The 15,187-nt window shown below is 29.7% G+C and overlaps 1 protein-coding gene across 27 annotated transcripts in view; it reads right to left on the bottom strand.

Annotated features, from left to right (window-relative positions):
- The window catches only part of DLG1 (discs large MAGUK scaffold protein 1), a 231,765-nt gene that overhangs the window by 11,001 nt on the left and 205,577 nt on the right, over positions 1–15,187 (bottom strand). For 14 of the 27 annotated variants that reach the window (XM_036219402.1, XM_036219408.1, XM_036219416.1 and 11 more), the window contains 6 exons: positions 14,863–14,904; positions 13,819–13,854; positions 12,294–12,344; positions 11,335–11,436; positions 10,916–11,088; positions 1,245–1,354 (listed from right to left, as the gene is read on the bottom strand). In XM_036219402.1, coding sequence (XP_036075295.1) covers positions 1,245–1,354; positions 10,916–11,088; positions 11,335–11,436; positions 12,294–12,344; positions 13,819–13,854; positions 14,863–14,904 — 514 coding nt within the window. The remainder of the gene's footprint in view (positions 1–1,244; positions 1,355–10,915; positions 11,089–11,334; positions 11,437–12,293; positions 12,345–13,818; positions 13,855–14,862; positions 14,905–15,187) is intronic. The other 13 variants (XM_036219411.1, XM_036219406.1, XM_036219414.1 and 10 more) reach the window with 1 other exon arrangement.

Here is a 15,187-nt window from a genome sequence, read left to right as displayed (position 1 = left end):
GTGAAACTTTTATTTTTATGAAATGGCTCTCTTTTATATCTCTATTACTACTTCTTGCCTTTAAGTATTACTTTGATAGTAATGTAAACCAGCGTACTTTTGATTAATGTTTGCATGGTTTATTTTTTTTCTGTGTTTTTTACTTTCAGCTTTTCTAAAGCCTAATATTTAAGGTGTGTCTTATGAAAACAACATGTAGTTGAGGGGTTTTATAAGACACAATCCCAAAATATGGCACTTTAGCATACTAAATATTTTAAGCAGAAAAAATTTGAAAATTGGCAGGTATAGGAAGAACTCTGATCTCCCTCTGAAGTAGGTCCTAAGATCCTCATGTGAGAGGTGGCCTCTCTATACCTAGGGGAAAGAAGCATCTTATCTCTGAAGATGGAGGAATGCTGAGAGGAATTTCTATGAATAGGGCTGGCTAAGTTTCCCCTAGTTTACTACTCTTAGTTCATATCCTATGATCCTATTCCACTTTCCCAAGATTTTTTACTCTTCATCAAACTTAGTATAAAAATGCTCAGGTTTAATCATTTCTTTGGGTCTTAATTTCCTTATGAAGGTTTCCAAGCCATGTAAAACTTAAATAAATTTATATGCTTTCCTCTTGTAATCTGTCTTTTGTTATAGAGGTCCAACTGAGAACAGGAAGAGTAGAAGGAAAAAAATTTTTTTCTCTTCTACAAAAGCAACATATAATTGCTTATTTTTAATTCTTCCATTCTGGCAATCTTTGTTTTTTAATTAGACAATTTAGTCTACCATTTAATTAATGAAGTATCTGGGTTCACTTATACCATCCTACTATCTGTATGTTTTTTGCCCCACCTGTTCTATGTTTCTTGCCCCACCTGTTCTATGTTTCTATTTGTTCTTTCCTTTTTAGTTTTTATTTAAATTCTATTTTTTTGCTCTCTATTAGGTAAATAGTTACACATTATTTTATTCTCTTAATGGTTACTCAGAGCTGTACTGCCCAATTCAGTAGGTACTAGCTACATGTGACTAGTTAAAATTCTAGTACATGTTACCTTATAGTTTAGTATATTAATATTCATTATTAATATCACAGTGACTAACCTTCAAAACAACCCTAAGAGGTGGATATATTATTAATTTCTCCATTTTACAAATAAAGGAACTGAGATGTAAGGAAGTTAAGTAAATTACCTAATCTAATAAGTGATTAGAGACTGGATCTGTACTTAAGAGGCTATGCCTTAGTCATTTATACTTACATGATATTTTCCATGGATTTGGGTTTAATAAAAATGGAGACTGGGTAAAGTTGTGCAATCTGTAATCTCTTTATGGCATTTCCAGACACATCAAGGATACAGTGCTTGCCCTAAAATAGAGGGAATAAAGAAGAAAAAAAGTGAACCAAGTATTTTCAATTATATCAAAGGTTTAGTTTCTATACCTTTATACCTTTATAGTTCCTATAGTTTATAGTTTATAGTTCCTATACCTTTATAGTTCCCTCACTCCTAGCTTTTATAGACCAGTACTCTTTCAAAAAGCAACTAGTATGGTTTTCTTGTCTTTTGTTTCTGAGAAAGGGCATTTCATAAACCATCATTTCATAAATGAATATACAACTGACAAGAAGGTAAAAAGCCTAAAATAAAAGAGAATCTTTTTTTTAAAAACAGAATAAATTTAAATTTATAAAACCTCACTACCATTCTCTATCCTTTTTCATTTTATTGGGGACTAGCAAAAATTTTATCACAAACTGGCATTTGGGAACCTCAGTTCCAGATCTAAGACATTTTTCTGACATGCTTAAATTCACTGACAAAGGTGAATTTAAGTGTTTAATTAAGATGAATGTTTCCATGTTAAATAAAGTAGTACTTATAATTTATGAAACAGATTTTTAAAATAACGTATTTTAAATCAGGTACTCCTCTATAATACATCTTGTAATCTAAGAGCTTGGATCTACTTCAGTGAATGATAATTTCACTTAAGTAGGATATTTAAAATAAAAAATTTAATATTAAATACTTCAAACATATAGAAAATAATATACACATGTACCCATCACCTATTTTTATCATATACTAACATTTTACCCAATTGCTCAGAAATTTAAAAATATACTAAAACATTAACATTCTAGCATGTTTGCTTTATTTTGTCCCTCTCTATAGGTACATAAAGTTTGAGAACAAATTGCAGACATACATCTTTACTTCCTAGTTCCTAAAAACAATGACACCTCTTATGTAACCACAATATAATTTCAGTTGCTCAATAATGTCTTTTACTATAAAAGAAAAAAATTTTTTTCTCAGTCCAGAATCTAATCCAGGGTCACATATTGCATTTAGTTGTAATGTCTCTTTAGTTTCTGTTAATCTGGTGCAGTTTTTTAGTCTTTGTCTTTTGTGATCTTGCAATTTTTGAAGAATTACAGAATTTTTTTTCATAGAATATATCTCAACTTGGGTTTGCCTGATTTTCCCATCAGATGGCAGGATACACATTTTTCACAGGAATACCACAGAAGTGACACTGTGTCTTAAGTCCATCATTTTAGGTGGCATATGGTATCTATCTGTCCCAGTATTAGGAATGTTAATTTGGATCACTTATTTAAGTTGTCTGCCAGATTTCTCCATTGTCAGACTACTATTTTTCCCTTTGTAACTGATTTTGGGGAAGTATATGTTGAAACTATGGAAATATCCTGTTTCTCATGATGTTAATTTGCTCATTAATTTTAGCATGCACCAATGATTCATCATTCCTTCTATCTTTGTAAGTAGACGTTCTAATGTAAGGCAAAGCTTTCCTTTCTATTCATTTATTTATTTAATCATATATTTATTTATACCATTATGAACTCTTAGATTCCTATTTTATTCTTTATGTTTTAATCAGATATCATCATCATTTATTTTAATATTCAAATTATCCAGATGTGGCCTCTGGGGCACTCTACAGGTTGGCTTCTGTGTCTTTTTGACATACCCTCAACATTCTTTAAGCACTTCCTTATCTTTCTGCACAGAAAAATGTCCTAGCCTCATCTTATACTTTTGTAGTCCCAGCTCTGGAATCAGCCATTTCTTCAAGGAGTTCTGTATCTTTTTCATGGAGAATGACATTTAGAAGCCAAAATCTAGGCATTAGTTAAATGAATTACTGAGGTATAATCATTTTTAAGCCTTTTTGAGGACAGAGCAAGGAAACATAAAGGTATGTATATATATACACACATCTATATTTCTGCAAATTTCGAATTCCAACCCAATTCTTACAGGGTTCATTCTATTCTTTCTTCTTTCCATATTTCTAAACTCTTCTGACAGTGAGAAATCTGGCTCTCATTATTTGTCAATATGTTAATTAGCTTAACTCTAGTATATACGTTAAAGTAGTGTCAGAACTGTTAACCCATGCCACTCTGAAAAACGAACTTACTAATTAGAGTTTAATATTTATTTATAGATCTTTTTGTCTTTAGCCTGTGTTCCGGATAATTGGGATTAAGACTCTCCTCTTTCTTCCTCTCTTCAATGTAGTGATTTTAAATATAGTTAATTTAGTTTTTGTTTGTATATCATTTTTCTCTCATCTTTCCTTGTTGATATTTTCTGAATATATAAAATGTTAACATAGTTCTAAAAGTCAAAATTACATAAAAAGGTATACTTGGAGAAATGTTACACCTTCATCCTATCTACCTTATTCCCAATTTCCCATCCTTTCCACCCCTCCCTCTGTAGGTAAATCATTAGTTTCTGATTTATTATTTTTATATCATATTTTTGTGTGAATTGCGTATTCATATCTTTTGTATATTTTTTCTATTAGATTCTTGGTCTCTATTCCTTCAATTTTTAAAAGTTCTTTTATATATTGGGAATATCAGCCCTTTGCTTGCATAGTTTTTCTGTCAGTTGTGTTTTGACTTTAGTAATAGTGTTTTCCAATAGCTTTTGGAAAAGGTTTTTTTGGCCAAGTAAAAGTCTTTAAAAAAATATGTGGTCAACTTTATCAGTCTTTTATTATATTTAAATTTTAATTCATAGTTAAAAAACCCTTCACTATGCCTAGGCCATATTTTCTTCTATCAATTGTATTGGAGACAATTTTAGTATATGGTGTGAAATATGGTTCTAATTTATTTTTTTTCCACTTGTCCCAGTAATATAAAAAAGCCCTTTATTAAAAGTCCCAGTGATTTAAGATCGCATCTTTATCATATAGTATATTTTCATATGTGTCTGGATTTTTCCTGGATTTTCTTTTCTATTCTACAGGTCTGTCTATCCATGTGTATCATACTGTTTTAATTAAAAAGGCTTTATAGTATGCTTTAATATATGGTAAGCTTAAAATCCCTTTTAGCCTTTCTTGTTGTATTGTTTTGGCTTCTCCTATGAACTTAAATTTGATTTGTCAAGCCCTATAAAAAAGCTGGTAGATATTTTTATTGAGATCGTGTCCATATACGAATTAGCTTAGAAAGAACTGACAGCTTTACAATATTAAGTCATCTTGGCCAAGGTCAAGAAATATCTTTTCAGTTGTCCAAATTTAATATTCTATCTTTCAGGAGTGTTTTCCAGATTTCTTCATATAAGTCTGTATATCTCTTATTAAGTTTACTAAGTATTTTATATTTTATTTCTAATATTATACATTTGTTTTTTCCCTATTGTTACCTTCTAATGGGTTATTTTGTTTATGTAGATAAATACCATTAACTTCTCTATTTTAATTTTATAAACTGCTACTTAAGTTTATTTTGTCTTTCATTTTATCATAGCATTTAATTTTATAATAAATTTATAATAGATTTTGTACAGTTTCCCAGGCATACTAATTATCTAAAAATATAGTTTTACTTCTTTTCCAATTCTTGTGTTTCTAATTGGTTTTTCTTATCTAAAGCACTAATACCTTAAGTACAATGAATATGTCCAGTATGATGTTGAATAGTAGCAGAGATAAGGGACATCCTTGCCTTGTTCTATATCTTAATGAAACTAACTCATGTTTCTCCCATAAAGGATTTAAAACTAAGAATATCCATCTACCCATGACCCATCTCGCTTTGTTTTTTTTTTTTTGGAACCCCCCCCCCCCAAAACACTGATCTCTAAATTTTTGAGTCTCCCCCCTCCCCCAACAGGGAAGGTATTAAGTCCCAAAAGCTTTTTTTGCATCTATGGATATATAATTTTACTCTTTAAATCTCTTAATGTGGTCAATTACATTAATGGATTTCACAACATTGAACTGACTTTAAATTCCTTTAATCCTATTTGGTCACAGTATATTATTTTTATAATTAAAATTATAATTAATTTTATAATCAGATTTTGTTTATAAAAATATTTAACACTTTTGCATTAATATTTATAAGTGATATTGGTCTATGATTTTTCCTGTCTTCAACAGATTTAGATATCATTATTATACTTTCTTTGTGAAAAGAATGCTCTTGAAGAGTTTATGGAGCTTTAAGACAACTAACCTTTGAAGATTTGGAAGGATTCCCCTGTGAAGTCATCAAGACCTGGTGCTTTTTTGGGGTAGTTGCTTGATAACTTACTCTATTTCTTTTAAAGAAATCTTTCTATCTCTTCTAGGTCATTTTGGTAAACTGTATCCTTCTAGGAAATTATCCATCTCAACTAAGTTTTAAGGTTTATGTATATAAAGATATCCAAAGTAGTCTTTTATGATTTTTCCTAATATTTTCTAATATTTCAGTGGTTGTGTTCCTTGTCTTTTCCTATTTCTATTATTTGTGATTTTTCCTTTAACTATTTTTATTACGAAAGGAATATATGTGAGTGACAAAAAATTCTAGTAGTTCAGAAAGAATATAAAGTTAAAGATATAAGTTCTCTTTTCCCCAAAAGCACCAGCAGGACTATCAGTTTTTTAAATAGCTTGATTAAGGCATAACTAACATACAATAAACTGCATGTATTTAACTACAGACATATCCTGTTTTATTGTGCCTATATTTTACTGTGCTTTGCAGATAATGTAAACATTTTCATCGATACTGAGGCAAAATCCTCCACCAGCAAAAAAATTACAATTTACTGTAGGCTCAGATGATTAACACTTTTCAGCAATAAAGAATTTTAAATTAATGTATGTACTCTTTTTTTAGACATAATGCTATTGCACACTTAATAGACTACAGTATAACAAACACAATTCTTATATGCACTGGAAAAACAATTTGTGTGACTTGCTTTATTGTGATATTTACTTTAAGGAGGTGGTCTTGAAGGAAACCTGCAATATCTCTGAGGTAGGCCTATGTACAATTTGATAAGTTTTGACATGTGTAAACATCCTGAAATCATCAACTCAGTCAAGACAATCAACATATAGATTACCACCAAAAGTTTCCTGATGCCTCTTTGTAACCTCTCTCCCACCCCTCCTTAAGCAATCACTAACTAATCTGCTGCTTTCTGTTACTACGGGTTAGTGTGAAATTCTTTGAATTTTATAGTAGAATTATTCAGTATGTACTTCACATCTTTTGCTCAGCATATAACTATTTTGAGATTCATCCATGTTGAGTATGTCAATAGTGTATCTCTTTTTTACTGCTGAGTAGTACTTCATAACATGCCTATACCACACTTTATTTATCCATTTACCAGTTGAGAAGCATTTGGATTGTTTCCAGTTTTTGTCCACTACCACTATGAACATTCATGTACAGTCTTTGTATAAATATATGCTTTTCTCCTGGGTAAATACCTAGAAGTGGATCATATGTTAGGTGTATTTTTAAACTGTTTTTCAAAGTGGTTGTATCATTTCATAGTCCCACCTAGCAAAGTATGACAGTTTCAACTCCTCCGTATTTGTCACAATTTGGTAATGGTCAGTTTAAAAAGTTAGCCATTCTAATGGGTAGTGGGACCTCGGTTAGGGTTTCAATTTGCATCTCCCTAATGTCTATTATGTTGAGTGTCTTTTCATGTGCTATTGGCCATTTGTATATCTTTTTAAGAGAAATGTCTTTTCAAATCCTTTGTCCACTTTTAAATTGGGTTATTTGTCTTTATTATTATGTTGTAAGAGTTCTTTACATATTCTGGAAACATGTCCTTTATAAGATACATGATTTCAAAATATTTTCTCCTGGTAATATGGCTTGTCTTCTTATTCTCTTAACTGTTTTGCCAAGAGCAGAAGTTTTAATTTTGATGAAGTCCAATTTATCATTATTTTTCTTTTATGGATTATATTTTGCTATATTATCATAGAAATCCTTGCCAAATCCAAAGTCATGAAGATTTTCTATGTTTTCTGCTAGAAGATTATAGTTTTAGCTTGTCATTTATGACTTATTTTGAGGTTTTTTATATAGTATGAGGTGTAGCTAGTTAATTGTTCCAGCATTATTTGTTGAAAGACTATCTATCCCTTTCTCCACTGAATTGCCTTTGCACCTTTGTCTATGGTTGTCCTTTTTGGGTCTATTTAAGGATTCTTCAGTATGTTCTACTGATCAATTTATCTGTCTGCCTGCCAATACCACATAGTCTTGATTACTGTATTTTTAATAAGCTTTAAAATTAAGCAGTTTGAGTCTTTAAAGCTTTGATTTTTTTCGAAGTTGTTTTTACTATTCTAGATCTTTTGCATTTCTGTACGAACTTTAGCTTGTCAATTTCTACAAAAAGGTCTGTTGGGATTTTGGGGTTGTATTGAATCTAAAGCTCAATTTGGAGAGATGTGACATCTAAACAATATTGTGTCCTCAAACTATGAACATGGCGTATTGCTCTATTTATTTAGGTCATTAATTCTCTCAGCAATGCTTTGTAGTTCTTAAGTGTATTGGTCTGCAAATCTTTTGTCAGATTTATCTCTAAGTATTTAGTATTTTTTGATGCCACTATAAATAATATTTTCAAAATTCCAATTTGATTGGTCTAGTATATAGAAATAAAACTGATTTTTGCATAATTATCTATACTGTGTCCTTCAATCTTGCTAAACTTACTAGTTTAAGTAGCTATTGTTTTTTTGTAGATTGTATCAGATTTTTGACCTAGATTCTATGTCATTTGCAAACAAAGATAAAATTTTCCTTCTACCTTCACAATCTAGATGACTTTTATTTCTTTCTCTGGCCTTATTGCACTGGCCAGGACTGAAACCAAGTGGTAAGAGTGGATATCTTGTACATATTTTTGATCATAGGGGGAAAGCCTTACCTTTTTTTAAGTCATTAAGTATGATAATAGCTGTAGGTTTTTGGAATCTTATCAGTTTGAGGAAGCTCTCTCTTCTATTCCTAGTTTGTGGAGAGTTTTAATCAAGAATGGATTCGGATTTTGTTAAGTACTTTTACTGAAATATGGAAGTGATCATATGTTTTTTTAAAGTTTAATATGGTGAATTATACTGGCTGATTTTCTAATATTTAAATTTACCTTGCATTCATTGGATAAACTCTACTTGGTCATGAGATATTATTTTTTAAAAATACCTTGTTAGATTCAAGTTGCTAAAGTTTTGTTTAGAATTTCTTGCATCTATGTTCATGAGGGATATCAGTTTGTAGTTTTTTGTAATGTGTTGTCAGGTTTTGTAATATAAATAATGCTGGACTCAGGATGAGCTGGAAAAAGTATTCCCTCCTTTTTAATTTTATAGTAGAAAATGGTAGTATTTCTTCCTTAAATGTTTGGTGGAATTTATTGGTAAAGCCATCTGGGCCTGGAGTTTTCTTTGTGGGAAGGTTTTTAAATACAAATTAATTTCTTTAATAGATATAGGGCTATTCAAATGATCTATTTCTATTTGAGTGAGCTTAAGTAGTTTATTTCTTCCTGGGAATTTATCAATTTCATCTAAATTGTTTAGTTAGTGGTAAAAAGTTGTTCCTAGTATCCTCTGATTTTTCTTTTTAATATTTATAGATTCTGTTACTGCTCTCATTCCTGATATTGGTAATTTGTGTCTTCTCTTTTTTCTTATCAGTCTGGTAAAAGATTTACCCATGACTTTGATCTTCTCAAAGAACCAGTTTTTGGTTTCATTGATTTTATCTATTATTTTTCTGTTTTCTTTTTCATTAGTTTCCTCTCTGATCTTTAATATTTCCCTCTTTCTGCTTACCACATAATTTCTGATTTTATTTATATTATGTGACTTGAGATTTAGTTTATTCTCATTTTGTTTTGGAAAAATTTAAGACTGTAAATTTTCCTTTGATATCTGTTTTACATATACCATGTATCCCATGAATTCACATATGTACTATTTTCATTATTGTTTTAAAGAAATTCTGTAATTTCGCTTTGTGTTTTTCTCTTTCACATAACAGTTAAGAGGTAGTTTCAAAATTCTAGTTAAGGCCTTTTTGTTTTTGACTTTCTGATAATTTATAGTTCTATTGCCTTGTGATCAGAGTATTATTTGTAATAGTTCCATCTGTGGAACTTCCTGATATTTTCTTCCCCACAAGGTCTGCACAAGAAATAGCTTGCTGTGATTGTTTATTTCTCTATTTACCAGTAATTTGAAGTTTGGATATCATCTGTCTTTTAGTTAGGCTGAGGGTGTGATTTTTAAATTTTTAATAAATTTAAAAGAAATACATTATAAATAAAGCTAAAGCTACAATATCCTTCCCTCTCCTCCTGAAGGAAAACCACTGGATATTGGCTATATATACTCCTGAAGTAGCTGTATCATTCCCATGCATGTTTTTATGTTTACTAAATATGTATCCATAAACTATATAGGCTGTTTTATGTTATTTAAAGTTCATGTAAATAGTATCCTACCGTATATACCCTTTATAATTTCACTCAATATAATTCTGACATTAATGAAGATATACCTAACCAGTAGATATATTTTATTCATTCTAACTGCTGAATCCCACTGCATGAATAAATAACAGTTTATTATTCATTCCCTTTTGTTGACTCCAATTTTCCACTATTATAAAGTGCTACTACAGACACCCTTATATACAGGATCCTCATGTATTAATCTCTACTTAAATACCAAGAAATAGAATTTCTGAGGTCATAGGATACGTGCATTTACTAGGTATTGCCAAACTGTTCTCAGAAATTCTATTAATTTATACCCCCACTAAAAATATATAAGATTTCTATTTTACCAAACTCTTGCCATCACTGACATCCCCCTTTCTTCAACTTCTAAAACTAATCAGAATTAACCAACCCGCTTATTGAAAAAGTAACATTTTTGGATTGAAAATTGAGGTGCTGAACTACTGCTTTATGTTTTGTAGGGTATTTTATGACTGAGTCTTAAACTAATAGCTTTGAAGATACAAAACAACTTGCTGATATTTACTTGCTATGCCCAAGGAGTGATGTAAGCATAGCAGCATGTCTGAGACACACTGTTTTGGCTTCACCATAAAAGTGCTCCAAAGGATGCTTTCAGATAATCTGTTTATGTTATATAGTGTTGTGTATTTTTTACACTATCTTTTACTAAATGACCATTCAGGAGAAATTTCTGTCTAGTCTCAGTACCAGTAACAATTACACTTATCTTGAAGATATGGTTCATTTTTATTGATGGACATTGCTTATTCTAGCTCTTTAATTATGCTAAATGTTGAAAACACAAGGTCTACCTTTAGCAAATGCATAGGACTTTAAAATAGCTTCCCTTTGTAGAGAGATTCATGTTACCATTTCTATTTTCATTTTGTCAACTTTATCTTGTATATATTTTCCTAAGCCACCTGAAATAGAATATTTAGTTGAATTTATAACATTAATTAATCAATGCTCCAACACCTATATTTTTTGAAAAAATATTAATTAAAAGTTTCGATCCCATTATTCTTTCATACTGTCAAAGGCATATCTAATTAGAAATTATATTCTGAGTTCACCATAATGCTTACCTTTTCTGCTACTTCTCTCACAGACTGAACACTTGTTCCATACAGATGGTTGTTATATTGGCCAGCTTCAATGAATTTATGTTCCTGAATATCTTTTTCCATCTGCTCTCTTGAAGTCACAAAATGATAATCTCTTCCATCTACCTCATAATCTCTTTTTGGTCTAGTTGTATCTTTAATAGAAAAGAACTTGAGGAAGTGTTTAGTATTAAAAAATACAACAAATCCATTTTCTACTTAAATAATTGTTATATAAAGTTCAACACAACAGAGATTAATTTAAAATTGAAAAGGGACAATAATATGGAGTGGAGAAATAACTGATAAAATAACTAACTATAAACACTAAAAAATGTTTTACCATACACAATGACAAAATGTTAAGAGCAATAATTAAGAATTTTATGTGGGTTACTCACGAGGAACACACGATCCAAATTTGTCAGGAAATTCCGAGATCAAGTCATCATTTATCCTATCTTTCATAGGTCCCAATATAATCACTGGTCGAGTATAATTAACTATAAAGATAAATAGCATGTTAAAAGTAATAAACACTAAACAAACAATGTATTGATTTCACTGGAGAACAAAATATCCTTTGGAGAACAAAATATCCTTAACTGTTATGAAGAATTTGTTTCTTTCTCTATCAATGATGCCTAACTTGCTAGTTTATAAACCTTCACTAAGATCTTAAACCAAAGTCAATCTCCTGTTGGGAGTTATAGACTTGATAAATTCAAACAAGTTTAAATTCAGCATTTTAGCAGATAAGTTTCTGTACATGTTAACATCATCTCATTACAAATAAGAAAACACAGTACTGTGTTCTACTGATCATTTCTGAGGTACGAATTGTAAGGATGCAGATCAAAAGGCAAAAAAAATTCCTCTGGGTATTAAGAAGTGATATAATCATAGTAGAGATTTAGAAAGAAGGGAATCTAGTAGTGAGAGTTATAATTAACAATGTGGTAGACAGTATGAAAAGGAGGTGATAAGTAAGAAAGATATGACAGGAGAGTAAATAAGGCCTAGAAACTGATTGAACAAGGTAGATAAAAAACAGAAAGACTGAAGATGCTTCTAAGATTCTGAATAAGAGGCATTGGAAGTACAGTGATATTATCATGAACACTGGAAAGAAGTGGCCTTTGAAATAAAGTGCCAATGCAAAATGACTAGACTCTAATATACTGTGGGCTAAACGATGTTTAATAAAATACATATAGTAAATGTCTACATTGATACATATAGTAAAAAAAAAAATAGTACAATTATAACATCTTTTTCTGAAGTATGAGTTAGACTTTTTTTCCAAATTAAGAAGTGTATTTTTCTAGAAGACTGTAAAACATCAATAGACTTCACATACCTTCTTGCTGATTCACTGGTTCATAAGATAAGACATATTCTTCTTGACCACCTATCAGAAAGTTAAAATATAGATAAGAACACTTATAAAGGTAACAAATGCTAATTCAATTCTTCATACATAACATATGAATTACTAGAAATTTCCTGAGAAAATAGCAAAGATGTAAAAATATATACTTTATAAATCATTTCTGGCGAGACTTAGTAATAAAAGATGGCAAATTACAAAGTCATAAGACAAGGTGAATAAATGTAAAAACAAAATATAAATGTGCTATTTATTTAATAACTACCTTTCTGTTATTCTGTTTTATAGATCATTAGATCTTTTTAAAATCTTCATTTGTGATGTCAAGTATGTGCCATTAATTTTTTATTTAGAATCTAAGAACTATTAAATCTTTTAAAGACTAATACTTAATGAGCAGTTTTACATATGGGCGTATTAGGTAATTTACTGCTATTAAGACTATGCTACTTTTTGGTTCCACTGGGTATAATATTTAACTGAATACATATATATTTTTATAATTACAACTATTTTACAATAAAAAATTTTAATGCAAAGGTAAAACTCACTATTTCACTGATGAAAAAATTAACTTATTCTAATAATTCATTTATTCAATTAAAAAAACATTTAAAGTAAGTGAAAAAAAGCTCTAGATAAAACTTAATCCTTCCTTTCCAACAAAATGAATCACATAAAACTAAATTCTTCCCTTCCAACAAAACGAATCACGTAGACAAAAGATAAAATATATTTTGCTTTGATCTTAAAAGCACTTTAGAAGTTAAATTAAATCCTCTAAGACTAAAGGTTTACAGCCCAACCTATCCCAAATAAAAAAGTTTACAAATCATATCTTGACTCAATGAAAAGAACTAAAAAGAGTTAATTTTAGAAGTTCTTAACATATATACACACGCACACAGAAAACGAATAGGAAGAATTGTTAATTAAAGTGGTTCAATGAAAGCAATCAATATTGGATAATATATTTGAAGATTTTTTTCCTCGATTAGCAAGATTCTATAACAATCTTTTCATTAAATTTGTCATTGGTTTATATTATATGTATGCAGCTGTAAATCTTTTAAATTTATATATTGGAATAAATATTTTTCCTACTTTAAAAATGTATTTCATTGTTTTTAGGTTTTTAATAATAATATGTAAAATGTATATTTATAAGCTGCTTTTTAAAATACTGTGTGTAAAACATGATTTATATATTAGGAGAAACATGCAACTTGTATATTCCACACCTAATAATTCATGCAAATGATGAGACAGACAGTATATACTTTCATTACCTCTTTTTAGCCTAGAAAGCCACTCAACTACTCTATGGTGAGTTCTAAGTTAAAAAAATTCCAAAATATAAAAAATCACATTTCATTATCAAAAAAAATTATTACGTAACTACTATGGAGAAAAAATAACCAATCAAATGAATGAGGGTTAAAAGTATATATTGTCAACATGAGAAATAGAAGAGACTGATATTAACAGGATGGACCTTTTGAGCAGCCATACTCATCTGTAATCAAGATTACTTTCATATTAGACAGCAGCAAAAAAAAAAGTTAGAAAAGCAATTTTAATTTTTAAGGTGCTAGAACTGATAATATTCATGTACTCTCCCTCCTCCCATGCCCAAATCTGTTTGAAAATTCACATGCTTGTATATAGTTCACTTAATAATATACAGCTGACCCTTGAACAACTCAGAGGTTAGGAGTGCTGAGCCCCTGTGCAGTCAAAACTCTGCATCTAACTTTTGACTCTCTCAAAACTTAATAGCCTACTGTTGACCAAAAGCCTTACCAATAACATAAAACAATGAACACATATTTTGTATTTATATCTATTACATACTGTATTCTTACAGTAAAGCTAGAGAAAAGAAAATGTTAAGAAAATCATAAGAAAGTGAAAATACATTTATAGTACTTATTAAAAAAAATCTGCGTATAAGTGAATCTGCACAGTTCAAACGTATGTTGTTCAAGAGTAAACTATAATACCAAGAATGTAATACAAGACACCAAAAAAGAAATCAATATCCCATTTTTTTCCGGAACAAGTGTTGACAATTTTTCCTTCATCATTTCTTATATTCGCCAAAGTCTGGCGATCAACAGTATTGGTGACACAGAATAAAAAAGGAAATAAAGCCAATTATAACTTGGCATTACTGAAAATACTTTAATGCTCATGTTAAAACCAGAATTATTAAGGAAAATGGCAAATACAAATTTACTTCTCATTTAACTAGATATTTACTTCTTTTCAGAAGTAAATGTACAGATATGTACTATGTTCACAAATAGCACTGTCTGTAGAAAGGATTTTAGTATTTTATTAAAATATTGGAAATTAACTTCTGTACATATAGTATGATTTTACTTTTCAAGTTCAGAATTTTACTTGGCTCTCTCTGATTTTAAAAGATTAAGTATTCAATTTTCAGGTTTTAGAACATATCACTAAGGTAAAAAGAAAACCCCAAAGTATATATATCACTTGAGATTACAAAAAACAAGTAACTTAAAACACTTACGGTAACTACTTTCACTATCGCTGGCATTAGAAGTTACATGCTCTGAAATTGCAGGACAATGGAAAAAATAAAGAAATCACAGTGTTATGAGTTTAAAAAAGCAAATTATCAAAATAAATATAAGGTGACACTACAAAATGTTGAGTTATAAACCACACATACCCAAAGAAATTTTAAAAAGCATTTTTGATTTCCTTTGAAAAGTTTATGTGAATTAGCAAGAAAAACACCCATGATTAAGGACAAATCCTCATTTTTGTACAACACAGTTCATAACAAAATCTTTATTACAAATAGCAAGTAGAATATAACAAAAAGGGCAAAT

Source organism: Rousettus aegyptiacus, unplaced genomic scaffold (assembly GCF_014176215.1).
Source record: "Rousettus aegyptiacus isolate mRouAeg1 unplaced genomic scaffold, mRouAeg1.p scaffold_m13_p_4, whole genome shotgun sequence".
In the NCBI taxonomy this organism is placed as follows: Eukaryota; Metazoa; Chordata; class Mammalia; order Chiroptera; family Pteropodidae; genus Rousettus; species Rousettus aegyptiacus.
The sequence above is the reverse complement of the archived record's forward strand: the minus strand, read 5'-3'. Positions and strand labels throughout refer to the sequence as shown.